Genomic DNA, 26,319 nt, shown 5'->3' with positions numbered 1-26,319 from the left:
CTGCAAAATAATAATAATAATAATAATAATAATAATAATAAATAATAATAAATAAATAAAATAAAATAAAAGAGGCCTTGTGGTCACGAAGACCACAGGAGAGGAGAGATGCGGTGCTTCTTGGTAGCATTATTCGTTTGCAAAGCAAATGAGCTGTGCTCCCCTCCCAAGCCCATTTACCTCAGGCAGATGGTTCCCTTTGGTCTATTCTTGAGGTTCACCTAAGACCTGACCTGCTCTTTGGACTTTGGGCCTGGCTGGACCTTATGCGTGTGGTCAGAGGATAGCGGACCTTCAAGACCCCAATCCTGGCTGTATGCTATCTACAGCTAGTGCTCAAGAAGAACAAAGTCGTGTGGTGGCCCATGCTCATAGCCCCAGCATTTGAGAGGCTGAGGCAGGAGAATCAACCCAAGTTTGGGGCCAGTGTGGGCCAGAGAGTTCCAGACATGCCTTAAGTACACAGGGAGACCCTGTCTCAAAAAACCAAAAAACTTGCAGGGCATGGTGGCCCATGGGAGGCTGAGGCGGGTGGATTGCCACGAGTTCGAAGCCGGCCTGGGCTACACAGTAAGTTAAAAGGCCAGCCTAGCTACTCAGTGAGACCCTGTCTCATAACAAAACGAAAGAAAACAAAAGCAATGAAAAACAATACAAATACAAGAAAAACAAAACAAAACAAAGAACAAAGGACCTCCCAAATCAGGTCTCTGCGGTTCCGGTGGCCCGCAGCCCCGCCCTGCTGATGTCTGACCCGTGGGCAGGGCTGGCCGTCCAGGGATGGTGTCCCCGCGGGGACAGCACTCCAAGACCTGGAGCGAGGACCAGGGAAGAGAGACCTGCGCTGCGGGCAGCAGGCCCGGGGGCACCTGCGGGCCTCGGAGGAGCCAGGAGCTTCGCGCTTCCACTTCAGAGCCGTCGAGGGGCGCCATCTCGGCTCCCGTACCGCCGCCTACGGGACGCACGGAGCCACGCCCCGGGCGCAGCAGGCCACGCCCCGAGCCGCACAGGCCACGCCCCCCTCGGGCCGCCCCTCGGGCCGCCCCTCCTCCTCTCTCTGCGAAGTGACGCGGGCGCGGCCGGCTACTGCCACTATTTCGGTGTCTCAGCGAGCGGAGCGGCAGCAGCGCAGCCACCATGGGGGCCCAGCTGAGCACGGTAGAGAGGCGCGGCCTGGGCCTCGCAGGCGCTTGGCCCTCGGGGGCGCGGGGATGGTTCCGGGAGGCTGGGCCTTTGCCGTCGCCGCGCCCCCACTACCGCGTCCCTCCCTGGGCGCGCCCCTGTCCCTGCACCCGGCTTCCCTTCTTCCGGCGGGGACTTGGGCGTGCGGGGGCGGTACCAGGGGGCGCGCGTTGCGCAGCAGCGCGAAGGATCGAGTGTGCGCCGTGTGCCCGGGTGTGAGTGAGAAAGTTGGAGTGTGACTAAGCACGTGTATGTGCGAAGTGCTGTGCGCCACACGCGTGTGCGGACAAGCGATCTTGCGAATGTGAAGTATGGCTGCGTAGGCGTGAGTGAATGGGTGTGTGCTAACGGGTGGCTGTGCATCGCAGTGGGTGTGGGCAGTCTGGGTGCCTGAGTGTGAAAGCACATGTAAGTGTGATCAAGCATGAATGCGTGAGCGTGAATGTGAGTGGGTGTGGACGAGTGTGGATTGTGAGTGTGAATGCATGAGTGAATGTATACAAGTGTGAGAATGTGAGTGTCCTGGAGTGAGAATTTGTGAATGTGAGTGTGAATGCCGTTTGTGAGAATTGTGCAAGTATATGCAGGACTAAGAATGTGTGTGAGTGCAAGGGTGAATGTGTGTGTGTGCAGTGTGAGTGTGCACCGGGCTAGTGGAGCAGAGGCTCTGCACATCTCTTGGCAGGGCAGCAGCACTCAGTGTGGCCCTGGGCGCCACCTGCAGGCTCCTGCCCCTGTCACCCTGTCTCTGTCACCGGGCCGGGCCTGTCCCCTCCGCAGATGATGTGGCACCTTTAGGACCTGGCTTTGGGCCCAAAGCACTGAGGGAGGGGGGCTGGGCCTCTGGGCTCCAGCCCCCCCCTCCGTTCTTACTTTATTTTTATTTTTGAGGCTGTTCTTGCTGATTGCCCTGGCTGGCTAATCCTCTCCGGTTTCTCAAGATCAGCCTGGTCAGATCACCCTCCCACTCCCCACTTGCACCCTGCCTGAGCTGTGTGTGCCAGGACTCCTGGGGTGGGAAGGCTGGAACCTCTGCCCAGGCACTGTCTCTGGGCCTCCAGGCTCCAAGGCTCCTCCTTGGGGAGGCAGGTACCAGGCCTCTGGGCCCTGAAAGTGTGGCCCAGCCCAGGCTTCTGGGGTGGGGCTCGGGCTGCAGGGCAGTGGGCTTCGGCAGCCGCTGGGCCACACAGCCTGCATGTCGCAGCAGAGGTGGCCCTCCTCCTTCCTCAGGGTCCATCCTCGCGTGCCCAGGCATCTCACCTTCCAGTAGGTGCACCAGGGTGCTTCCTGCCTTCCTGTCTGTCTCTAGGGGCAGGGGACGCTCATCAGCCCCTGGCCTCATCTGTCCAAGGGGTTCTGGGCATTGCCCTGTGCAAACCCCAGCCAGGCCCCCTGCTCTGCAGGCCCCATGGCATCCCACATGCTCTGCAGGGTGCTGAGACTGGCGTGGCAGCCTCTTATCTAGGCCCTGCAGGCCCTGTGGGAGGCGCCTGCAGCACTAGGGGCCTGGTCCAGGGGTTGGCACTTGGGTCTGCCGGCTGCCCCGGGAGGACACTGGGGGTCTGCCTGCCGTCCTTCACTGTGGCTCCCCTGTCTGCCAGCCCAGCCACGAGTGAGTGCCCACCTGGCCCAGACAGGCCCACTGCACAGGTAGGGTGTGCAGCTCTGTGTCCAGGGAGCAGGGCCAGGTCTTCCCAGCCTAGGGCACCATACCATACACCTGCCCCATACTGGGTCCCCCCTGTCTTTGGAGCTGGCCTGAGCCCTGCTGTGGGGCTTCCTTCCTCCTTCCCTCCCACTTCCTCACACTGAGATGGGCCCTGAGCCCAAGGGAGGTGGTCAGTTGGATCCTGCAGACAGTAGTGGCTGGGCAGTGGACAGGTAAGTGAGTCACCGGTGCTCTGTCTGGGCCCCAACTCAGGGAAGTGGCACCCAGGGATCACAGTGGGCAGTGTCAGTGGGTAGCTGGATGGGGCCTCCCGTCAGTGGGGAGCCAGGCAGGGAGCCTTGGGCTGTGGTAGGGAGCGGGAGCTCCCCATGATGTCCTGGACTCTGAACCCAGTTTCCTCCTCCTGCTCTGGCAGGCAGTATTGACTGAGGGCACCAGGTCAGAGTCTGGCAGGCAGCTGTCCTGAGATTCCCAGGCAGCTGAGTGAAGTGGCATCTGCCTGTGCTGAGGGCAGGGCTTGGCCACAGCCAACTGCCACCTGTGCGCTTGGCCTTTGTGGTGACACGGGGTGAAAACAGTGCACACTGGCCTGGTTCTGGTCAGGGCTTTGACTTAGCAACACCTCGCCACTGCTGGGCACCCAGCACCCTCCCCTCCTCGTGTCTGTCCCCTTCCTCTCACCTGAGCTCCTCAGGGTGGGGCCTCTTGGCTTGTGGCCTCCACTTGAGGCCCTTGAGTGCTCATTGGGGTTTGCTGACTGAATCACTGACAGCAATGATGGCTCACATCTGCGTCTCCTGTAGGATTCTTATAATGCACTTCTCTGTCAGTGGCCAGAAGTGTCCCCATACTCAGGTCTGTCTTCCTCAACTGGAAGGGAGATAGCATGTCTCTTAGGTGCTGACTGCCCGTACGACTCTGGGCTTCCAAGTCTTGAGTCTTCCCTCAAGTCTTGCGGCACTGTGGTTGTACGACACGGATGGGACAGCCACACCCTGGCCTCCTGCTTGGGTTCCAGGCAGAATGGAATGCTCCAGCGCTTGAGGCAGGCTGCCTGCTGCCCCTCTGCGCACTCCTTCCACAGATCCCTTCTGGGCTCTGGATCTGCAACCACGAGCCTGGCTCCGAGTTACCTGGGAGGCCCGAGGCCTGAGTGTCTTCCTCCGCTGCACACTCCCACAGACTGGCCCTGTGGGGCACCGGGGTACCATACCCAGATGTCACTTGGGCTGCCTGAGCTTCTCTGTCCTCTCATTTGTCCAGCGGGAGCCCAGTGGAGCTGTGCAAATGCTGCTGTGCATTTGAACCTCTGTGCTGGGGTGGAAAAGCCCAAGGCGCAGCACCCAACTCGGCTGTCCTAGTCCTTGGCTGGGAATGTCATTGAGCTTCTCCTCCCAGGCTCCCAACAATGGTGACTTCCTGCACTCACCACACCCAGCCTTTCCCTAAGCCAAGCTCCCCGGGAGGGGGCTCCTTGGCTTGACATCGAGAGGCCAGAGCAGGCGAATCCTGATGACTTACAGAGGGGCCGAGGCTGCTAAAAGTTCACCAAAGGCCTGGTTGGCTAGGGACAGGCACTGGAGCAGGGCTCTGCAGCATGAGTAGGAGCCTGCTGTTGGGGTGCATGCAGAGGCCAAGGCTTGGGGGGGGGGCAGAAAGGAGAGTGTATGTAAAGGCCTGGAGCAGGACGGGCTCGTGGGCAGGGTGCCAGGGCTGGAGGGGGGCAGTGGGAAGCCAGGGTGGGCACTTGAGCAGTGGAAACGCCTTGGGCAGCTGGGGCTGGGCTCCCTGAAGGATGCAGGAGACACCTGTGCCCGGAGCTGCCCCGCGGAGACCAGTGCTAAGGACTGGCCAGGCTGAAGTCAGATCCTGGCTCCGTGCCTGGCTGGCTGTGACCGTGGCAGTCACCTAATCTCTCTGGAAATCTGTGTCCGTGGGTTACATACAGGGTTGGTATTCTTGGGACTTGGGGTAGTTACTGACCCCTTGACCTTGCTTTTCCAGCTGAGCCCAGGGCGGAGTGGGGTTGACCCCAGGAATCTGTGTCCCATACTGGAGCAGCAGCAGCCCCAAGTCCAGGCCACCAGACCCTCTGCACAAAGCCTTTCCAAGCTGCATCTGCTTTGCTACCCAGCCCTGGAGACGTAGGCCTGGGATCCTGAGCTGGGACGGGCCCAGGTCTCTGATCTCACAGTCAGTGGATACCAACTAGGCTGGCTGGTTGAGGCTCCTGCACCGTGCCTGGCACACAGTGGTGCTGAGAGGCTGGGCCCTGGTGCCCTAGGCCTTTGCTTTTAGACCTATTGGTCTCACATCCGGGTCTTGTAAGGCCTAGGCTGTATGTGGAGAGCCAGCCAGGGAAGGAGGGCAGCAGAATGAGGCCCTGAGGTGAAAATGCTCTACCTGAAGAGGCCTGCAGCAGATCGTGCCTCAGGAACAGAGGCCCAGGGCACCCAGGGAACTTGGCTCAGAGCCTCCTGGCAGCCAGAGTGAAAGGAGAGCTTGAGGGTGATGTGGAAGGAGAGAACGCATAATCATTTGCTGGGAGAACAAAAGCCAGGGAGCTAGAGTGGGCAGGTGAGAGGCCCAGGTGTGAAAGTGCTTTCTCAGGAGCCCCTGTTTTGTGTGAACTTCACTCCGTAGCCTTTCTCATTGGAGGCCGGAAGCCTGGAACCAAGGTGACAGTGGGGCCGAGTTCCAAATGCCTGTGCCCTTTGATATCTAGACCAGGGTGGTCCTTGCTGGCCTCCTGGAGCCCCCAGTGACAGCCCTCTCCCCAATTCGACCTACCCAAGCCACTCTGATTTGGTCCACAGTGGGCTCAGGGACATCGAGGACCCTGTAGAGGACATCACCCAAAGCCCCAGGGCACAAGGGGACCATTTGGCCAGTGTTGCCCCCTCAGGGGAGTTCTCAGTTCAGTTGTTATTCACTTGTCTCTCTGTCTGTCCGTCCTTGCAGTTGGGGCGCGTGGTGCTCTCCCCGGTCTGGTTCCTCTACAGCCTGTTCATGAAGCTGTTCCAGCACTCCAGGCCGGCCATCACCCTCGAGAGCCCTGACATCAAGTACCCCCTGCGGCTCATCGACAGGGAGGTAGGTGACACCAGTCCCCTGCCTGGGTCAAGGGAGGTGGCAGAGGGCTTCAGACCCACTGTATGGAGGTGTTCAGAGAGAGAAAGACCTCCAGGACTTAGGGTCTATGTCTCCACTCAGCAGCTGGGAAGCAGGCTCCTGGAGAGGGAGAGCCCCCGCCCAGGGTTGTCTTGTGACCTGGTGCATGGGCTGTGTCTGTCCTTCCAGATAGACCTCACATCTGTCCTCCCTGCCTCCCTGGCTGCTGGTCGACTCCATCCCTAGTGACCGTCCCATCCCCCCTATTTATTTCTGGCCATGCCTAGCTGCTTCTGCAGGGGTGTGGCAGGGAACACTGAGTCACGGAGCAGAGTCATCGCTCCCAGGCCTGGCAGCAGTGTCCCTACCCTGTGCTTGGGGCTGTCCATTTCCAGCCCTTCTGTGTGGGAGGCTCAGGCCCCAGTGACTGTAGCCTCCAGCTTCCTATGACCCACAGGATACGTCTTTCTCGTCCTGAGAGTTCATAGAAAAATTGAAGATGAGACAGCAGTAAAAATCATGAAAGAGCTGCTGGCAGCTTCCAGCAGGGACTGCACTCAGTCCCTTGGTCATTTCTATACAAGGGGCGCACACAGTTTTATCCTTGAACAAATCGATCATGTTTTCAGAGTATTTTGTCATCTTTTCCTGTGTTACTGATGTTGAATCTAGAAGTAGGAAATGATTCGTAGAAGTTCACTATAAAAATTGTGTTTAAGAGCTGGGCATGGCCCCAACCCCCACGCCCATTAACCGCTGTGTCCCCAGGCCTGTCTGTGGGAGGCCCTGAGCGCAGGTGCTGTGAGCACCGTGTTCGTGCATGTGTAGATCTTGGAGCCTTTTTTTTTTTTTTTTTGCCTTTTTCGGCTTTTTAAGATAGGGTCTCTTGGGCCAGGGAGATAGCACAGCATACTGAATAAGTGCTTGCCTGGCAAGTGCGAAGTCCTGAGTTCAATCCCCAGTACTGCACAAAAAAAGATAGGGTCTCTTCATGCCTCAGCCTTTGAGCGCTGGAGCTTGGGCAGGCACTAGCACGCCTGGCAGCTTACATCCGTCTCTGCTAACCTGGAGTTCTCACCCTGCCATGTAACCTCGTGCCTTTTCCTGGCTAACCCGAAACTGCTTTGGTTTTGGGGTGGCTGGGTGCTGTGTGTCACAGGGATGGCACGCAGAGGACCCTCTTTCCCCTTGGGGGGATTTCATGGCAGTGAAGTCCATCCGCTGCCGAGCACGGGGCCCCACCACTGGCGGAGTTCACAGTGTTGAAGGGGCCAGTGGCCCTGACCGAAAGGCTAGTGAGTTCCTGGACTCGCTCCCAGCTCTGATCGCCCGGCTTGGCTGTGCCCTTGACCTTCGCCTCTGCTGGTGGCCACAGGGGTGGGTCTTTCTCATCCTGTCCTGGGCTGGGCACCCTCTCTGGAAAAGGAAGTTCTCCCTGGGCAGAGATGAGATGAATGGCCACCGCACTGTCCCCTGGGAGAAGCCTGTTGTCCCCTCCAGGAGATCCCATTCCTTTGGTCTATGAGCTTGCTGCGTGCAGGTGTGACATGGCTCCCTGGGCGCGTGAGTCCTCGTGGCCAGCTGTGCCGCAGGACCCTGGAAGCCACAGGTTCTGCCTGCCTCCTCACCTTCTCTCACCCTCCCTGAGGAAGTGGCTGCCACCGTCCCAGCTGATGGCCAGGCTCTGGCTGTGGCAGCCTCATGGGCATGAAGCGTGCCTCCTGTGTTCACCCGTGCTCCACCACCTGCCATGTGGCCTGGGAGTCGCCCTTCCCCTGGGGCCCACCAGCACAAGCCCACGTGTATGGCCTGACCCTGCACCCTCCTCAGGTCATCAGCCACGATACACGGCGCTTCCGCTTCGCCTTGCCATCCCCCCAGCACATCCTGGGCCTGCCTGTTGGTGAGTCCTGGGTCAGTAGGGAGTCCAGGGAGGGTGACTGCCCTAGCGGTGGCTGTGGCCCCATCAGGGAAGAGGTGGAAGGGAGTCTGCTAGGATATGGTGGGAGCCCAGGGCAGGACACGGGGCTGTGGGGTGATGAGGCACAGGGGTCATCCGCAGAGACCATTCCTGGCTGGGAGTGACCCCCCAACTCCCATCTCTCAGGCCAGCACATCTACCTCTCGGCTCGAATTGATGGGAACCTGGTCATCCGGCCCTACACACCTGTCTCCAGCGATGATGACAAGGGCTTTGTGGACCTGGTCATCAAGGTGAGGTCCCTGGCTCAGCTGAGGGGCAGGTGGTCCTGGCAATCCCTGGCAAAAGCCTCCAGGCACCCAGTGCCCCCTAGTGCCTGGTTTCTGAGGGGATTATAAATCGGGGTTGCCCTGGAGACAGAAGGTCCCTGCAGTTAGGGGCAGGGTTGGGGCTTGGCCGCTTCCTCACCATCCCTCACCCTCCCTGAGGAGGTGTAAGGAAGTGTGAGATGGGACGTGAGGTGCAGGCAGCTACTGCAGGGCCAGCAGTGGCCGGACCCCCTCGCTCTGGGTCAGGGGCCCAGTGACCTATTTCCCTAGCCTGTGGGTTGTGGCAGGGACCCTCTGACCCATGGGTGCACCAGGAGTCTGTATGGAGCCCGTGGCTGTTTGTAGACCTGGGTCCATCACCCACCTGGGGTGGGTGATAAACACAGCAGTGGGGGCAGTGCGGCTGTCAGGAGCAGCAGAATGGAGGGTCGGGGCACCTGACTGGGACCCCAAAAGAGATCCTACCACAGGGTGCGTGGGGGTGCATACCTGCAGTCCCAGCACTGCCTGGGAAGGCTGAAGCAGGAGGGTTTTGAGATCGAGCCTAGACTGGGCAGTTTAACCATTAGCAGTTGCAGCCTTAAAATGAAAGAAAGGTTAGGGACATAGCACAGTGCCATGAAAACCAAAAATACAAAAGAACAACGATGTCAGGGCCGGGGAGATGGCTCAGTAGGATAAGCGCTTCCTCTGCAAGCGCAAGGGTCTGAGTTCAATCCCCAGTTCCATCAAAAAAAAAAAAAAAAAAGAACAATGATGTCATGAAGAGTAGAAAGGGTAGGGGACATATGTAACAATGACACCACCTGGTCTTACCGAAGTCCAAAGAAGAGCTTTACCTGGTATTGCACCTTCTAAAAGTGAGAACCAGGCTGCTGGCCGTGGGGCACTGGGGACCACTGGAGCCCCTCATGGGGCTTCTGTATGTAGTTTGAGGCACAGGCTAGCGCTGTACCACTGGGCTGCACTCCAGCCCTGGCCCTTCTTGGAGACAGAGGACACACCTGTGGGTGACAGCTGAGTCCCTGAAACTCATGGGGTAACCACACCCATTGGATTTGGAGACCCTGGTTTGGTTGTTCTGGGACGGGGCACAAGGTTGTGTTGGGTGAGTGGGGTAGATGGGTTAGAGGAGCGCCCCGGTCAGTGGAGCAGAAAGAAGGAAAGGATGTATGCAAAGGCCCTGGGAGGGCCCAAGGGTGCTTGGGGACAGGGCGTGAACAGGCGGGGGCTCAGGGCCCCATGGGGCGATGGGAGAGAACATAGCCTCTGGTGGCCTCACAGGCCCCAGAAGGGCTCTGTCCAGAGAGTCAGAGTCCTGGATTGGTACAACGTGTTCCGCCTGCCTGTCCCCTGCCATATAATCCCCATGCCTGGTGTCCTCTCCCTGCTTCCTGCTTTTCTACCCTTATCTCAGCACCCGCTGCCCGTCCCTGGCTCCACAGAGGCCATCCTGTCTCTGTGTATCCCTTTCCCCAGAGGAGTGTGGTCCCCATTCTGCAGGGAGGGGAGCTGTCCCAAGAGCTGGGCCTAGCCTGTGCTGTGGTGGCGAATGTGGGGGCTGCTGGGGCTGGGGTGGCTCAGCAGAAGGTGACACACCCCGAAGCACCAGGCAGATGCCTTGCCTGGCTAGCATATTCGTAGGTGGGGGACAGACCGGGGCACAGGAGGAGGATGGGGAATCTGATGGGCAGTGCACAGGGCACCATAGGAGGCAGCCACAGGGGCCTCGAGGCTGGGTACCCTCAGGGCTGGGTACTGAGGGCCACACACGTGTCTCACAGGTCTACTTCAAGGACACGCATCCCAAGTTTCCTATGGGGGGGAAGATGTCTCAGTACCTGGAAAACATGCAGATTGGAGACACCATCGAGTTCAGAGGCCCCAATGGGCTGCTGGTGTACCAGGGCCGAGGTGACTTGGGTTGGGAGCTGGGGATGGGTGCGGGTCCTGCAGCTGCTGGTAGAGGGTGACCACTGGGAAGCCTCACCCCCCTGAGCCCCAGTCTCCTTGCAGGGAAGTTTGCCATCCGGCCTGACAAGAAATCCAACCCTGTGATCAAGACGGCCAAGTCAGTGGGCATGATTGCAGGAGGAACAGGTAGGGGGCGTCACATGGGGAGGCAGGCCAGCGTACCCTGTCCACAGCAGATGCTCAAATGGACGCTGTTCCGCAGGCATTACCCCCATGCTGCAGGTGATCCGTGCCATCATGAAGGACCCAGATGACCATACCACGTGCCACCTGCTCTTTGCCAACCAGGTCGGTAGACGCTCCTTAAAGCGTGCCCTGCTTTTGAGAGGAGACTTGGGCCTTGTCCAGTGTTCAGCGGTCAGCTTGGCTCTGGAGGTCTTGGGGTGATCGGGAGGGGCTCTGTGCAGCAGCAGGAGAGGCCCCGGCAGCGTGAGGACCCTTCCGCTGTGGCTCAGGTCGTCTTGTCCCAAGGGTCCTTCTAGCTCACACTGCCACCTGCCATCTGTGAGGCCATCCACCCTGACAGGGAGGGCTTGCCTGAGTCCTTGTCCCTGCACAGCTGTGGAGACTCCCCCGGTCCCCTGTGGGGGAGGTCCTAGGCAGGGTGCTGCCATGCTCAGGGCCTAGAAGCCAGCAGACCCCTCGTTCCTCTATAAGGCGTCTTAACGCTGTCACTACTGGCTAGGACAGTGGCGTGGGGCTCTGTGGGGCTCTGGACTAGGGCTCAGGGAGGGCTGGGCCACACGTCTGCTGGGAAGTCAGGAAGCAGGACTTGAACTGGGCACTTTGTAATTATCTGGGTACCTGGCATGGAGCCCAGGACCTCAGGCATGGTAGGCATGCTTGACCACTGAGCTGCACCCCCTTTTTTGTGGAAGCAGAAATTGAGCCCAGCACCTTTGTACTGAGCTACAACAACCAGCACCTTCCTTTTTGTGTTTTTTGATAGCCCCCTTTTTAATTTTGAGGCGGTGTCTTGCTAACTAGCCAGGTTGGGCTGGAGCTTGTGATCCTCCTGCCTCAGCCTCCAGAGTATGGAGATTACCGGTCACCACGGCCAGCAGGGGGTGGCCCCCAGTGGGTGCGATGACCCTTGACCCTGTCCCCCTGCAGACTGAGAAGGACATCCTGCTGCGGCCCGAGCTGGAGGAGCTGAGGAACGCGCATTCCGCTCGCTTCAAGCTGTGGTACACGTTGGACCAGGCCCCTGAGGGTGAGCGCCGCGCTGTGGGGAGGCAGGTGGCTCTTGCCGGCTAGGAGGGGCAGCAGCCTGGGGCCCTGGCTCAGCTTTGCAACTGTCCTGTGGATACAGCTTTGGGGTGGAGCCAGGGCCACTGGAGAAAGTGACTTAGGGCTACGCCCCCAACCTGAAATGATGTCACCCTCGGAACACCCTGCCCTTCGTTTCCTGTCCAGTGCAGGAGGAAGAGGGCTATCTGAAGGTCCCTGCGGGCTCACAGGTGATTCCTGGGCTGTTTGGCCCCAGGGTCGGGGACTGCAGGGCCTGATGGGGACAGCAGTAAAGGAGCCTCTGCCTTGTGTGTGTGGAGGGAACAGGATGGGACGGCACGTAGTCCTGTCCCACTTGGAAGTGGGCAGGACTGTGGGGTCCTCCCTTCTGACCAGGTTCTTGATGTGCAGCTATTTCCAGGTTGGAGATGGCCTCCGGCAGAGAGGGGCTGGTGCCCCCTGCTGGTGGTGCACGGGGATGCAGGTCACTTCCAGGGAGAGGGTCCCTAACACCTGCTGAGTACTGGGTGTAGGGCAGAGTCGGGCAGGCTCCCTGTGCCCTCTGCTTACAGAGGCTTTGCCAAGCCCCGGAGCCAGGCATGAGCTTGGAGCCAGCGGGGACCCTGGCCAATGTGAGAGCAAGGTGGCTTCCATGCCACACGTGTCACAGGCCAGCAAGTACGGCTCATTCCCGGGCAGCTTGCTACAGGGATGCCCACCAGATTGCTGAGCTGTAGACATAGGCTCTGTGTGAGCCCACCTTGGGCCGGAAGGGATCTGAGTCAGCCCGTGGAACTCACCTGTGTCAGGAGTGGTGCCAGCCACGAAATGCATGGCAGGGCCATGACGTGGAATCGGGACTGAGGCTTGGGCAGAACCGTGGCCTAGCTTTGGTGGGGTGTGGTGGTTTACACCTAGAATCCCAGCACTCAGGAGGCTGAGGCGGGAGGATGGCTGTCAGTTCCCGGTCAGCCTAGACAACACAGTGAAGCCTTGTCTCAAAAAGCTCAGAGGCATAGGCATCTGCCTGGCATGCGCAAGGTCCTGAGTTCAATTCCCAGCACCCATCCCCCCCAAAAAGACTTGTTTCAGGGCTGGGAGGAGCTCAGCGGCGAGTGTCCCTACCTGCAAGAGGTTCCAGGTTCCAGGCCCAGAAGCACAACAAAACAGAAACACCTGGGCCTCCTCTCCCTGCTCACACAAGAGCCAGGTGCCCACGCAGCAGGGTGGCCTCTGTCACTTGGCCTCTCTACCATGTCCCTGTCTTAACCTAGTTCTGAGTCTCCCTGGCCTTGTTTCCACGTCTGTAGAATGGGACCAAGGACCCTTTCTCTGTGGGAAGAGAGAGGCCAGATGGAGGTAGAAGGCTTTGTGCCCGTTAAAGTGCGGGGCAGGGAGCTGGGGAGGGATTGCATCGGGTTTCCGGCAGCGGTGCTCGTGAGAGGAATCGCAACCCCGTGCGCAGAGGACTCGGGCAGGCAGAGGCCAGAATCACCCTCGGTTCCCCATCTTCCCACAGCCTGGGACTACAGCCAGGGCTACGTGAACGAGGAGATGATCCGCGACCACCTCCCGCCGCCGGGTGAGGAGACACTGGTGCTGATGTGCGGGCCGCCGCCCATGATCCAGTTCGCCTGCTTGCCCAACCTGGAGCGCCTGGGCCACACCAAGGAGCGCTGCTTCTCCTTTTGAGTGGCTGCCACCCTGCCTGCCCACGCTGTCACCCACGCCGTCCTCCACTGCCACCTGCCCACCGAGGCCTGGTTCAGCTCGGCCTGCCTGTGCCCCGGTGGAGCTGCTGGGGACATGCCTGTCCCTGCCCTGCGAACCCCACTCTGGGTCCCAGGCTGAGGTCACTAGATCCGTATGCTGCCTGGCCCTGGAAAGCGGGGAGCCAGAGCTTCGGGGACCAGGAACCCAGCCTGACACCCGTCACGGCCACCCTTGCTGACACTACACGAGACTGACACCAGAAATCCTCTCCCAGAGCCCACAGGCCCCGCCAGCTGGACCCCCCTGTCTCGGGACCCCAGCATTTCCCCGGAACCCCCAAACACTGAGGCAGCCCTGGGTGTCCCAAGTGGCCAGCCTGGCAGAGTTCAGAGGGAAACACAGTCACAACATTGGTCCCTCTGTCCCGTGCCTGCCACCCTGCCCCGCAGGAGACCTGTGAGGTGCCTCTCGTCTGACAGACGTCCTTGGTGGCCTTTAGCCAGCTGTGTCCGCCTTCCGCGTAGCGGCTTTTTCAGTCATGTATGAGCAGACAAATAATTGAAATAAAACTTTGCTACTAAACCCTGCTGCAGCCCGGGTGCTCCGTGGTCGCTCCCCTGGCGTTGGGATGAGCCTGTCTCGGTTACTTTCCTCTTGTTGCTGGGACAAAACACCTGACACCCAAAATTAAGGAAGGAAAGGCTTGTATAGCTTACGATTAGTGGAGGTGTCAGTCCATACTGGGCTGTCTCCAACGCAGAGTGGCCCTTGGAAGAGAGCGGCTGTTCATTGCTGTGGAAAACAGCAGCCTGTACGTACTACCTGCCCCAGGGCGGCTGCGGCACTCCCACCCACAGTCCCAGCAAGGGGTCGTGAGCTAATGGCGAACTAGAAGCTCACCCCGACTGCATGAGGCTTTGGTGGGACTAGACACAAACCGGAACAGCATCTTTTCAGGGTAGCCTGTGAGCTGTGGAGGGTCACAAGTACCTGGTGGCGACAGACATGGCTGGAAGCTGGGGTGGCCACTCTCCCAAGCCCAAGAGGGCCCAGAACCCGGCAAGCTCCCCGCTGTGGGCTCTAAAGCTGTTTCCAGGTTGTGGGTTGGCGCTGGCAGCTCCCTCTCCGCTCTCTTGTCAGGGTTTTGCAGTGCTGGGGGTGGAACCCAGGGCCTCAGGCGCCTCAGCCCACAGACAGTGACCTTTCGGATTGGCCCCCGCCTTGCGTGCCGGGCGCTCAGCTTTGAAGCCCTGTCCAGTGCCTAGTGTGGGTGGATGCCCTCCTCAGCCTGTGTCTGGGCCCCCAGGGTTTTTGTGTTTTGTTTTGTTGAGACAGGATTTTGCTATGTAGTGCAGGCTGGTCTTGAACTCACTTATGTAACTCAGGGTGACCCTGAACTCACGAGATCCTCCTGCCTCAGCCTCCTGAGTGTTGGGATGACAGACTGACACTGCCTCCTCCTTGGGGACTAGGCTAGGGTGTGGCTCCCTGTGGCAGGCCCAGATGGGTGTCCCATGGTGCCCCACCTGCAGGAAGGAATGCTTGGCAAGCCACTGTGCCCCGACACCCCTCCAGTCTCACACTCTTCTACCCTCTGAGGATGAGGAAACAGGACCAAGAGGGTCAGGGCTTGACCAAGGTCCTGCCTGGGCCTGTCCAGGAGGACAGAAGGGGATGAGTTGGGCCTGGTCCTCGCCCCCAGCACAGTCTCAGCTTCCTCACCTGGAAAATGGGCGCATGATTGCTTGGGAGGTTCTGGCTTGGGTTCCATCCCAGTGCCACACAGAAGGGTAGGGAGGGTGAACCCCTTCCCTGGCCCTCAGTCTCCCCTGCAGCCTGGAGTGACCCCATGCACACCTGAAATTTTAATGTTATAGTTAAGTTTATTGGTACATTTCACGCATGTGTAATGATCGCTTTTTTCACAGCATTTGTCCCTGCCTGTGACGCATCTTTTTTTTTTTTTTAAGTCTTATTTGGTGCGGGGTCTCACTAGCAGCTCAGCCCCCCAGCGCGGGGATTATAGGTGTGCGCCACCTCACAGTGCGGCTGCGGGAGCTCGAACCTAGGTCCCTCCGCTCGCACCCTGCCCCCTGTGATCCACCCTGAGTCCTCTATCGCCCTCCCCTCCCTCCAGCCCTTCTCCCTCCATTACAAAGCTTTGCTTGCTTGTGTTTCCTTCCTTCTTTTATTTGAGACAGGGTCTCGCGACGCAGTTCAGGCTGGCCTTGTGTGCACTTTCCAAGCCCCCAGGCTGATCTGGAACTCAAAGTGATCCTCGGGTCGCAACCTCCCGAGTGCTGGGATGACAGGTCCGGTTCCATTTTTCCTTCTTTTCTCGTTTTTTCTTTCCCCTTCCTTCCTTTCTCCGCGCCCCGCCCCCGTTCCCCAGTCCTGTTGAACAACTTCTCCCCATTTTACGTCTTCTATCGCACACACTGATAGCTTCGGACCCGAGTACCAACTGTTAAATGCTCACGGCCCTGACTCGGCACGGCTGAATCCCCCAAATAACAGCTTATTCCCCAGAGCACACCTCCTTCACCCGCACCCCAGCCCTGGATACCTTTCCCAGGCCACAGGGGAGCCCCCGTCAGCTCCTAGGTGTCACTGCGCCTGCCCCTCAGCCCGCCCCTAGACGAAGTCCCCGCAAAGGCTCGGCCGTCCCTTGTCTCCGGTCTGCGCATCCCCCCGATCGCCCTCGGCTCTCTCCAGGTGCTCCGAGTCCAGAAGCGCCTCGTCTATCTTTCCTGTAGAAAACCCCCAACGCGCTGCAGTCCTCGTTTACCCTGCAGTTTCTCGCACCGCAGACAGCTTGCGTCACGCGGCACGAAGGGATCACAGCGACGCCTTGCACCGCACGCGCTGCGCGCCGGCCCCGGAGCGGCTCGGGATCGGCCCGGGGACAGCCCCGAGGCACGTGACGTCCAGATTCCGCGCTTGGGTGCGGCTTTCCGAGGCGGGGCAATGCCCAAAGGAAGCGGGCCAGGTCCTCCGACCGCACGTCTCCCGATGTTATAATCTGAGTAACAAATTAACAGGGTGTCACAGCGCTTGGGGCTAAAGTGTTCAGACTGGGCTCACAGTTGTGAGGCTCTCGCCTGCACCGCCAAGCGCGCCACGTCTTCTCACTATTCAGTAGGTGACGAAGTGCGAAGATACAAGCCTCGTACAGCAAGGGTGGTGTGCGTTCCCCGCGCATCGTAAATCATTCTACCGAATCCTCAATCCCGCATTTGTGGTAATTCTCACTATCACAATTTCCAGGTGATTAGGCAAGGAACAGACTGGTCTACCTTTTCAGAGCATGGGGGACGGGCAGATCGCGACTCCCAGGCATCCCGCAAAGTAGGCGGGTCACCTTAGGGGCAACCTTTACCCGCTCAAAAATTCGTCTCACATTAGCAGTGAGGATTCGGGCGTCACCCCGAATCGTTATTTTCCTTACTCATAAGTTTAAGGCATAAAGAAACATTTCGCTTTCCTCTTGGGTAACGAAGTCCATTCTCATTTGACCGACGGTGAGTATCAAGTTGCTCACTGTACGAGCATACGCGTTCCCTTGAAGTTTATCTTATTTGTTTGGAACTCTTAATGTCGTTTTAAATTTTATTTGGAGAAGAGAAAAGCCCCACCGTTCTCCCATGTGGCGTATGCAAATAGTTAGCATCGCGAGGGCTCACGGGAAGCGGCCCCGCCCCTTCCGGTCCTTGGCTCATTTAAACTGTCGCGAGAGTAGGTTGGCCGGACGCCGGAAATAGCTCGTCGCTCGGTAGCTGCCGAGGGGGCGGGCTCGCGGTCTTCAGGCGTCTAAGCTGCTCTCGGGTCGCTCGGCGGCGCAAGATGGCGGACATCTCCCTGGATGAGCTTATCCGCAAACGCGGAGTGGCGACGAAGGGGCGGTGAGCAGCTTTTTCTGACTTCAGGGCTCGGGGTCCGCAGCCTAGCGGGTTCGAGTGGAGGGGGGAGCGGCCCCGACGCGACGCGAGGGCCGTTTGTACCCGCCCCCTGCTTGAGCCGCGCTCCTCATTGGCCCAGTGGCTGCCGCCGCCGCGGCTCCCGGGTCGCCCGCCCACTGCCGGAGGTGCAGTTGCTGGGGTGGTCGGGGGACGTGGGGGTGCGGCGGCGGGACGCGGGGCGCTGGGAGAGGGCTGGGGGAGGGGTTGTCCGAGGGCCGCCTGCGGGAGTCCGGGGCGCCGCCTGTCCCCGCCCCCCTCGGAGTTGGGACGGCTGAAGTTTGAGGGAGAGTGTCCGCACAGAGCGGAGCGGGGACTCCAACCCAGACCTGTGAACCCGGACCGACGCCCGCCCGCCTCTCCACGCTGCTGGTTGGCCTCCCCCCTTTTGTGCGGCGCTTGAAGTTTTTTCTCGCTCTCAGGCGCATCGGCTTTTTCACTGCTGCGTGTTCCTTTACTTATTTTGAAAAATATTTTTATTTATTTATTATTCGGTACAGGGTATTGCTTCGCAGCTCGGACTCGTGATCCTCCCGCCTCAGCCTCCCCAGCGCTGGGATTACAAGCGTGCACCACCACGTCTGCTTTCCGTGGCCGCCACGGCGTGCAACCCGGGTCGTTGAGCTTGCTAGGCAGGCGCTTAGGCCACTGATCTTCCCCAGCCCCTCCTTTACTTTTGCTTTGTAGTCCAGGCTGTCCTTGAACTCTTCGATAGCCCAGATTTGCCCCGAAGTGATCCCCCTGCCTCAGCCTCCCCAGTGCTAAAGTTACAGGCGGTGACTTACTAAATCCTCATTCTGTAAATGGGGAAGTCGAGGCCGTAAGTGCAGGCCGCTGAGAACTGTCAGTGCTCCCTGATGCTAGCTGAGTGGCTCTCAGGCAAGGGCAGCTGGAGGTTGGCCTCTCCCTTGGGCCAGGTTCCCCGGAGCCGCTGAGGAGAAGCTGAGGGTGAGTCACGTTTGTGTTCTGCAGGCTCTGCAGACCCTTAGGTATTTTCAGCCATTTGCAAGTTTTGGAAGCTAAGTTCGCCTGTGTGAAGGAGTGGGAACTTTACCAGTAGTTTTCCAACGCCATTATAAACAGGTAGGCTGTAGGGTTGTCACGTTTTTCTCAGACATTCACTCACCCACCAGATGTTTGATAATATCTCTTCGTGCCTGTGGCTAGAAAATTTTTTTTTTTTTTTTTTTTTTGAGTCAGGGTCTTGGCTTTGTAATTCAGGCTGGCCTTGAACTCACAGTCATCAGCCTCCCTAGTGCTAGGATTACAGGTGTGCGTCACAACGCCCAGTGAAAATCTTCATGTGAAGGGCTCCACCTCTTGGATCAAGCATATCCATCACATGGTTCTTGGCCTCTGGTCATACCAACAGTTATGTTTCTTCAGCTGGGTCTTTGCCTAGTCCCCAGGGCTGGGTCCTCAGTGTTTCTAAATCCGCAGGTTCTTAGCTTGATGGTAGATTGAGCTGCCTCCCTGTCCTGCTCTCTGGAATTGGTCCCCTTGGTGCCATCCACGCTCTGGTGTTCATGGTGTTATGCTGGGCTGGATAAGGCTTCAGGGATTGGTGTGGAGTCTCAGAAATAGGACTGTGACCCTGACGCTGTGACTTCTGGAGGGGGACGTTGTCCTGGCGTGTGTTGAATTAGTGGCAGGTCCTCAAAGGCATAAACATGAGCCTTTGTATTTTAACATTTATACCAGCCATTGTGTTTCAAAAATGATGGTAGTGCCCACACACTTTCCTAAGAGTGACAAAAGTAAGAGGTCCCACGAGCAGACTAGGGAAGGAGTGGCTTTCTGCCCTCCATGTGGCCTGTCTCCTATATGTAGCCTGCAGGGCACACCTGCTGTGCAGGCCTGGGGCCTCCTGTACTCTTGGAAAGAGCCAGGCAGCTGCTGAGAGTCAAGTAGGCTTCACTCTTGGAGCCATCAGTGTGGAAAGTAGTTCAGGTAAACGTGCAATGTGACCCAGGTTCCAGTGTGCATGTATTGCTTTGCTGTCTTGTGAGAGGGTTGGATGCCAAGTGCAGGAGGAATCTGCGAATTGGGGGAAATCTGGAAATGCCAGGGCCGGCCAAAATGGCTCAGTGGGTCAAAGTGCCTGCTGCATCGGCCGGTGGCGGGCGTTTGATCCCCAGGCCAGCCGGGCCCTGCACTGAGACTAGGCATAGTGGCACTCACCTGTAATCCCAGCACTTGGGAGGCTGTAACAGGCAGATCACTACTAGTCCGATTTAGTAATAAGACCCTGAACACCCTGTAGACCCTTCCCTAAAATACAAAAATAAATAAATAAATAAAAATACAAAACAAACAAACCAAAAACCCGTAAGTTTTGGGGCCAGGGAGATGGCTCAGTAGAATGAGCGCTTACCTGGCAAGCACAAAGGCCTGAGGTCAATCCCTAGTTCCACCAAAAAAAAAAAAAAAAAAAAAAAGGAAATGCCACTGGCTTTCTGGCTTTCTTCTCGGCCAGCAGAGAGAAATAGTAGAGCTCTGTGAAGATACAGAGGAGCTGGAGCGGGTTGCAGTGAATGCATATCATTTCCCACAGAAAAGTCACGCACACTGTGGGAGCCCTGCTCCGGATGTTGCGTGGACATCCAGGGAGAGTTTGGTGGCAGTCAGGTTCTTCCTGTGTTGCTGTCACAGACAGGTTCTTCCTGCCTAAGGGAGACAGCATCAGTGCTGCCCCAGGAAGCTTCAGCAGCCTTGTCCCCAGCTGGTCGATCAGTTGGGCAAGGACAGCATCTGGAAATGGTGCACATTTTCCTAGCAGCATCCACTTAACCCAGAGGAATTCCTTGATTACTGGGAAATTTAGGGTGAGAAGAGTGGCTTTTTTCCAGGCCTGGTGAGACACTGTCCTGTCCCATTCATGGAACTTCTGTGGTGACTTCAGGTGTGAGTGACCTGCCCCCTGGCGGGGGGGGGGGGGCACTGGTCACCCCTCCATACCACCCCTGACTTGTGATCTGAGAGACCCCTAATGGTCCAAGGCAACCTTCGATGTGCTCAAGTCCTCCAGCTGTGGGTGCTGGCTGCTGCCTCTGGCATGGGGCTGAGCCAGGTAACCCCCATCCCTGGAGCTTCAGGTGGGGCGGGGGAGTAAGAGGCTGATCATGTTTCCATGTTGTGATGAGGTTCAATGTAGACTGGCCACAAGTGAGTTATAAAGAAAATGGCTAAGGGAGCGTGGTGGCGGGTGCCTGGAATCCAGCACTCGGGAGGCTGAGGCAGGACTGCCAAAAGTTCAAGGCCAGCCTGAAGTATGGAGTGAGACCCTATCTGAAACACACGCATACACACACACACACACACACACACACCCCTATCAAAATTAGAAAATATGAAGTCTGCACAGAACTTCTGGGGATTGGGGCTGGGGAGATGGCTCAATGGAATAAGCACTTCCCTGGCAAGTGCAAAGGCCTGAGTTCAATCCCTGGTTCCGCAAAAAAAAAAAAAAAAAACTCCTGGGGATAGAGCTGATGTCCTTGTGTGTTGTTTTTCTTCCTGTCTTTGAAGCACCCAATTCAGAGTTGCTCCTTAGTTGCATTTGCTCCCTGTGACATGACCTGAGCTCAGACCCTCTAATACAGAGACTACCATGGGCTAAAGTCCTTGTAGCTAACCCAGGCCCCGCTTCCTGAGTCTGATCCTTTGGACTGGGCCTTTGTCTGGAGCCCACCCAGCCCTGCCCACTGTGGAGCCAGTCCATGGGGCTTTGCCACATTCCCGTGAGGGGCGGGCAGGTGGGGAAGAGAGCCCCAGGCCCAGTGGGGTGTTTGTCCTCCTGCAGGTCTCCTGGTCCTCACCCTGGGACCCTTGGGATAAGTCAGGAGGACTTGGAGAGAGTTGAGGAGTTGCACTGCTGACACTGTTGGCCGAAGCGGGGCAGTTAAGACTTGCTCAGAACCTCCCCCTGCACTCATACATGCACTCGCGCATGCTGCCCCAAAGGGTTAGGAGCAGAGCCTGTCAGGGTCTGTGCCCCCCGCAGTGGGAGTGGGGCTCCCCAGGGCTGGGCTTTGGTAGGAGCCAGAGCAACTCTGGAGGGGAGCACAACTGACCCTTGTGATTTAAAGACCCACCCTAGCGGGAGTGTTTATTTGAAACATTCCTGATGACTCATGCCTGCCTTATAACTGGTACTGCTGCCTGCTGGGATGAATAGCTGTCTTCATGCAGGCAGAGGAGCTGCGGGGATACAAAGCTAGAACATGGAAGCCCCTAAATCTGCTGGGGAAAGGAGCTGAAAGAACGCAGCTCCTCGCCCTCCCTCCCTCCTGCAGATCTGCTTCTCTCTGGCTCTTCAGATCCCCCACGCACGATGGTCACCTAGATGGTGACACCTAGAAATGCCAAGTCTACCTGGGTTTGTGTAGGTCTCATGTTTCTGAGTCTCTATAATCTCAGTATACAGGAAGTGAGTCAGGAAGGTTGCTGTGAGTTCGAGGCCAGCCAGTTTTGAATATTCAACTTTCTTTCAAAATTTTTGGTGGAGCTGAGGGTTGAACAGAAGGAGCCAAGGCCTGGGCCAAGCTCTGCCTCTGGGCTAGGCCCCTTATGACGTCGCCCTGTCACCTCTTAGGTGTCTGGAGCAAGTACTGTCTGTTGACTGCAGACCTCAGAGCTGTCTACTTTTCTGGTGCTCAGTGCCCTGGAGTGGCTGCTGCTGAGCGGGGACCTTCAAAGCGGGGGCACCCGCCCTTTAAGTGTAGGCTTTTCCCTTTGAACTGCAATGAACCAGAAAACTTGAAGCTGCTCTTTTCCCATTCCCCATAGGAAGTTTGTTTTCAAGAATCCCTTTCCTTTCCTTTCCTTGTTTGTTTGTTTGTTTGTTTGTTTATCTGTATTTTAAGGCAGGATCTACAGGGTGTTTAGGGTCTCACTCCATAGATCGGACTCAGTGATCCGCCTGTTTTCAGCCTCTCAAGTGCTGGGCTTACAGACGCACGTCAGTTGCCTTCTCAGGCCCCGGGCAGGGCGGGCACTGCATGCCCAGGGATCGAACCAGACAGCTGTGCTCTGCCTGAGCAGGTGCTTTAGTCCACTGAGCTATTGAGTGGGCCCTTTCTTAATTTATTTAAAAGTTTCTTTCAGTGTTTTTTTTTTTTTTCTTTTTTCAATCTATTTATTTGGTACAGGCTCTCAGCTAGGTTTTGTAGTGGTCTTGTTGTCTCAGCCTCCCCAGCACTGAGGCATGTGCCACCAGGCCTGGTTTCAGTTACTGGCACAGCCCACCTGGGGTTCAGGGGCTAGGGGTCAAACCCAGGTCCTTGTGCTTGCCAGGCAGGCACTTGGACTGCTGAGCCATCTCCCCAGTCCCCTTTTTTTCTTGACAGTCATGTTTTATTGCTTGAGTGATTGGTGAAATGGGTAACTTGATGTCTTTTTGCTGTTTTGTGTTTTGGTTCCATTGAGACAGGGCCTCACTATGCAGCTCAGCCAGGCCTTCCCCTCACTGTGTAGCCCTCTCCTGCCTCAGCCTCCCAGGAGACAGGCTGGTTACTTGTCTGCAGCCTTGTGGGGTGCCCCTGCCAATGAATGGGAGGAGGCAGAATGTGGAGGAGATGGTAAAGTGAGGTTCAGGAAATGGTCGGACTTGGACAGAGGCGGTGTGCGCCCAACCCCAGTGCACGGCGAAGGCCCTGGTGTGGGCTTGTGTCCAGCCTGGTTCTATTTGTGCTGTTTTCTCAGTCAGAGACCCACTCCTGAAGCTCCTGCAGGGCGGGGTCAGAGCTCTCTTTGCAGCCTCAGGTCCTCTGAGTCCCCCTTGTGGCTCACGCCCTGGCTGCCTGGTGCACCCTTTCCACTGGATGGGGCACTGGGAGTCTGATGCTCGCAGAACAGCAGATGCAGCTGGGGGCTGGCATCTCTGGTGCTCGGCATGGGACAGGGTGGGGGAACATGAGCCGGTCATGGGCACAGTGGGCTCTGTAGCTGGGTGGCTCTGGAGGGTCACAGCTGTGTCTAGCCCTAAGGTTTGGCTCCTCTGTGGGGTGGTGGTGGTGCTGCAGCTCCTCTAAGACTGTGAGCCTGAAGGGAGAGCGGGTGTGGGTCCCGGGATGGATGGTGCGGTGTGGAGAGGTGGCCCTGACCAGCTCCGGTGGCAGACACGGGGGTGCGCACAGGCGATGTGACAAGCACTGCAGGTGCCCTGATAGAGCTGTGTGCAGAGCTCCAAGGGCCCCAGAGGCTTTGCAGGGTGCGAGGCAGGAAGAGCCCTTTGTCACCGTGGGGCACAGCACTCCAGTCCATTTGCTGTGGTGTCCTCGAGGACTTGCCTCTCCTGCCTGTTGGTGACTTGTGGCCTGGCCCGGAGCTGCAGCCACACTGCCCCTCATCCTTCTAACTGGTGCTCTCCTTTAGCTGTTCCTTGTGGACCTGGAAGACAGTTGTGATCTAAATCCTTTACCTAGCCAGGTGTGGTGGCGCACACAAGTTCAAGACCCATCTGGACTACAAAGTGAACTCAAGGCCAGCCTGAACTACAGCACAAGACTGTGTCAGCAAGACAGAAACAAAAAATCCTTTCCTGCTGGGTGTGGTGCCGCTGCCTGTTAATCCCAGCGCTCTGGGAGGGTGAGGTGGGAGGCCTGCGGGTTTGAGCTCACCCTAGGCATTTTGTGATAGATGGTGCCTCAAACCAAGAGGAGGGCTGGGGAGGTAGCTCAGTGGAAGGCCTTAGTTGCAGCCCCCAGTACTGAGGTGATAGGTCCTTTCCCCATAATCTGAGCGGGATTTTAGTAGCAGCTCTTGTCTTGAGTCCATAGCTATAGCCTGTTTGTTTTCTTATTTTTTTAATTTTTTACTTATGTATTTTGTCTAGGGTCTCACTACACAGCTCATTAGCGATCTTCCCGTTTTTAGCTTCCCCAGCACTGGGATCACAGGTGTGCACCACGCCTGGACTTGAACACGGGTGTGGTACTGGAATTGAGCCCAGTCCCTGTGCTTGCTAAGCAGGTGCTTAGTCCTGCTGAGCGATCTTGCTGACCCTTGTTTGTTTTCTTGGATGGGTGTCACCCACAGATAGGAGAGAATTTACAGGGATTTGAAAGGCCACAGGAGCAGCCAGTGTGAAGGCCTTTATTCCTACCACGGACCCTCCAAGAGCTGCAGGCCTCTGGGTAGCCCCACTGTGACTGAGGCACTGTTGGCCCCACGCAGGGTGACACAGCACGGGGATGGGTAGCCCTGAGCAGCCCTCAGTCCTGCAACAGATGCGAGTTTGCACACAGATGGTGATGTTCAGCATCATGGACCACATGTGGCCACAGACCAGAAAGCCGCAGGCAGTGTGGTCTGGGAGGGGTGGGTGTGGCCTGCCACGCAGCTGCTTTCCCTCACGTGTGCTGGCCCCTTCCACATCCTGTCCCTGGGGCTTTGCTTCTCAGAAGCATCCCATTTTTGGCTATGAGTGGGTGCATCTATTACTGGGATTGAACCCTGGGCCTTTTTCCTGAACTATGACCCTGGTCCTTTTTGTGGGTGAGAATGACAAGATCTCGCTATGTTGCCCAGGTCACACTGAATTTGTGACCCCTCCTGCTTGGCCTGCCAGAGGGCTGAGATTATAGTTTGGGCTGCCACCACACCTGGCTAGCCTCTCCAGGTCTTTAAAACAGATCAGGGCTGAGCCCCCCCCCGCAGTAAACCTACCCTGATGCCTCTTTAATCTCTCTGCCTCCTCTTCCTGTTCTTGAGTGACTGCAGAATCAGTGTTGAAAAAACCTTTTCCCCAGGAGGAAAGTGTTACTGTCTGCTTAGGGTTGCTGTGTTCTTGTCCATTCACCAGTTGATTTATGAAGAGCAGATTGATCTCCCTTGGTGCTGGAAGCCCAGGATCGGACCGCAGGGTGGCTGCTTGACTCTAGGCCAGCTCTCCCCATGTCCTCTGTGCTGAGAGAGGACCAGGGAGCCTCTGCGCCGCTGCTTTATGAACTCTGTCGTGTTCCTGAAGAGCTCCCCCATCAACCATCACCCCTGGGAGTCCTGATGCCCAGTCCCTTGCTGCCTTTAGCTCTGCAGCACATATTCTTCTTTGTCTCAGTCCATCGACTTGAAGGTCTAGGTTTATTTTCATTGGTCCCAGGTCACTGCACCTTCAAGCATGCATCTGCTGTTGGTCAGCAGAGGGGCAGGTGGGCAGGCTCCTTCTGATGACTGGAGGAACATTGAGGCAGGAGGACCCAGGTGCTTGGCCAGAGTGAGCAGAACCTTCTGGTGGAGCACTAGCAGAGGACTTGTTTATTTAATAGAACTCACCTTCTAATACCAGTTCAGAAACCCTGACACATACCCAGGGTGACCTTTGTAGTTGAAAATGTATGTGTCAGGCCAGGGAGATAGCTTGGTGGTCTAGGTGCCTGCCTGGCAAGCACAAGGACCCAGGTTCAATCCCCGATACCACGTGCCATGCAGACCACATGCTATGGGGCCACCAAAACTGGGCATGGTGGCACACTTCTATAATCCCAGTGCTGGGGAGGGCGAGGCAAGAGGATGGCAACTTGGAGGTGAGATTGTCAGGATTTTTCAAAGACCTGGGAATGTAGCTCAGTGGAAGGCCCTGGGTTTAATCTCTAGTACTATTAAAAAGAAAATAAAACAAGTTTTCTCATTAGATTTTGGGTTCTGGACAGCTGGACGTTTAAGAAGTTCTACCACGGGCTGGGGAAAATTCAGTGAAATAAGCACTTCCCTGGCAAGTGCAAGGGCCTGAGTTCAATCCCTGGTTCCGCCAAAAGAAGTTCTACTAGCACTGTTTATAAGTGGTCCCTAGCTGGTGTGGCACACACCCGTAAGCTGAGCACTAGGGACACTGTCTTAAAAAGTGCTTTAGGGGCTGGGGAAATAGCTCAGTGGGATAAGTGCTTCCTTGGCAAGCACAAGGGCCTGTACCCTAAAAAATGAATAAACCTCATTCTGTGCCCCTCCCAGGCTAGGGGTTGGGGGGAATTAAGACAGGAGACCAGCCTGTGTAAGGATGAGCACAGAGGCGACAGTGACCAAGGAGTCCTCAGGCCAGGTATCTGGTGGAGGAGCTGCTATGCCTGGGGGTAGGGGGAGGCAGGTATAGACCCAGCGTCCTGCCAGGATGCGTGTTCACGCTTAGAGCAGGAAGGCCGGGTGGGGGGCTGTTTAAGGGAGTCTGATTCATTTCCAGTTGTAGTAGTTTCTGAGATTTGACATTCCGTTACTGAAGAGCAGCTTCCTTTTTGTTTT

The 26,319-nt window shown here is 57.3% G+C and overlaps 2 protein-coding genes and 1 non-coding gene across 5 annotated transcripts in view; 2 read left to right on the top strand and 1 right to left on the bottom strand.

Annotated features, from left to right (window-relative positions):
- The first annotated feature begins 1,040 nt into the window (after window positions 1–1,040).
- LOC101592242 (NADH-cytochrome b5 reductase 3) lies at window positions 1,041–13,717 on the top strand. Of its 3 annotated transcripts, XM_023702521.1 has the most exons (10): window positions 3,488–4,471; window positions 4,856–5,029; window positions 5,813–5,944; window positions 7,793–7,865; window positions 8,070–8,176; window positions 9,997–10,126; window positions 10,229–10,312; window positions 10,389–10,474; window positions 11,300–11,399; window positions 12,936–13,717. In XM_023702521.1, exons 3-10 carry the CDS (start codon window positions 5,861–5,863, stop codon window positions 13,106–13,108), a joined length of 837 nt encoding a protein of 278 aa, XP_023558289.1. In that variant the 5' UTR covers window positions 3,488–4,471; window positions 4,856–5,029; window positions 5,813–5,860; the 3' UTR covers window positions 13,109–13,717. The 3 variants fall into 3 exon arrangements, with proteins under 3 accessions (XP_004642437.1, XP_023558289.1, XP_023558288.1); XM_004642380.2 differs by lacking the exons at window positions 3,488–4,471; window positions 4,856–5,029 and adding an exon at window positions 1,041–1,158; XM_023702520.1 differs by lacking the exon at window positions 3,488–4,471 and having other exon boundaries at window positions 4,677–5,029.
- Window positions 13,718–16,444: 2,727 nt separating this feature from the next.
- Window positions 16,445–16,594, bottom strand: LOC111812957. The gene has a single exon (XR_002818319.1). It is a non-coding gene; the product is annotated as a U12 minor spliceosomal RNA (small nuclear RNA).
- Window positions 16,595–16,885: 291 nt separating this feature from the next.
- Window positions 16,886–26,319, top strand: part of Poldip3 (DNA polymerase delta interacting protein 3) — a 27,868-nt gene continuing 18,434 nt past the window's right edge. Inside the window, exon 1 of the mRNA XM_023702519.1 lies at window positions 16,886–17,031. Within this exon, the coding sequence (XP_023558287.1) occupies window positions 16,973–17,031 (59 nt within the window). The 5' untranslated portion in view covers window positions 16,886–16,972. The remainder of the gene's footprint in view (window positions 17,032–26,319) is intronic.

The sequence above is a fragment of the Octodon degus genome, unplaced genomic scaffold (genome assembly GCF_000260255.1).
Source record: "Octodon degus isolate 3935 unplaced genomic scaffold, OctDeg1.0 scaffold00153, whole genome shotgun sequence".
Lineage (NCBI taxonomy): Eukaryota > Metazoa > Chordata > Mammalia > Rodentia > Octodontidae > Octodon > Octodon degus.
The sequence above is the reverse complement of the archived record's forward strand: the minus strand, read 5'-3'. Positions and strand labels throughout refer to the sequence as shown.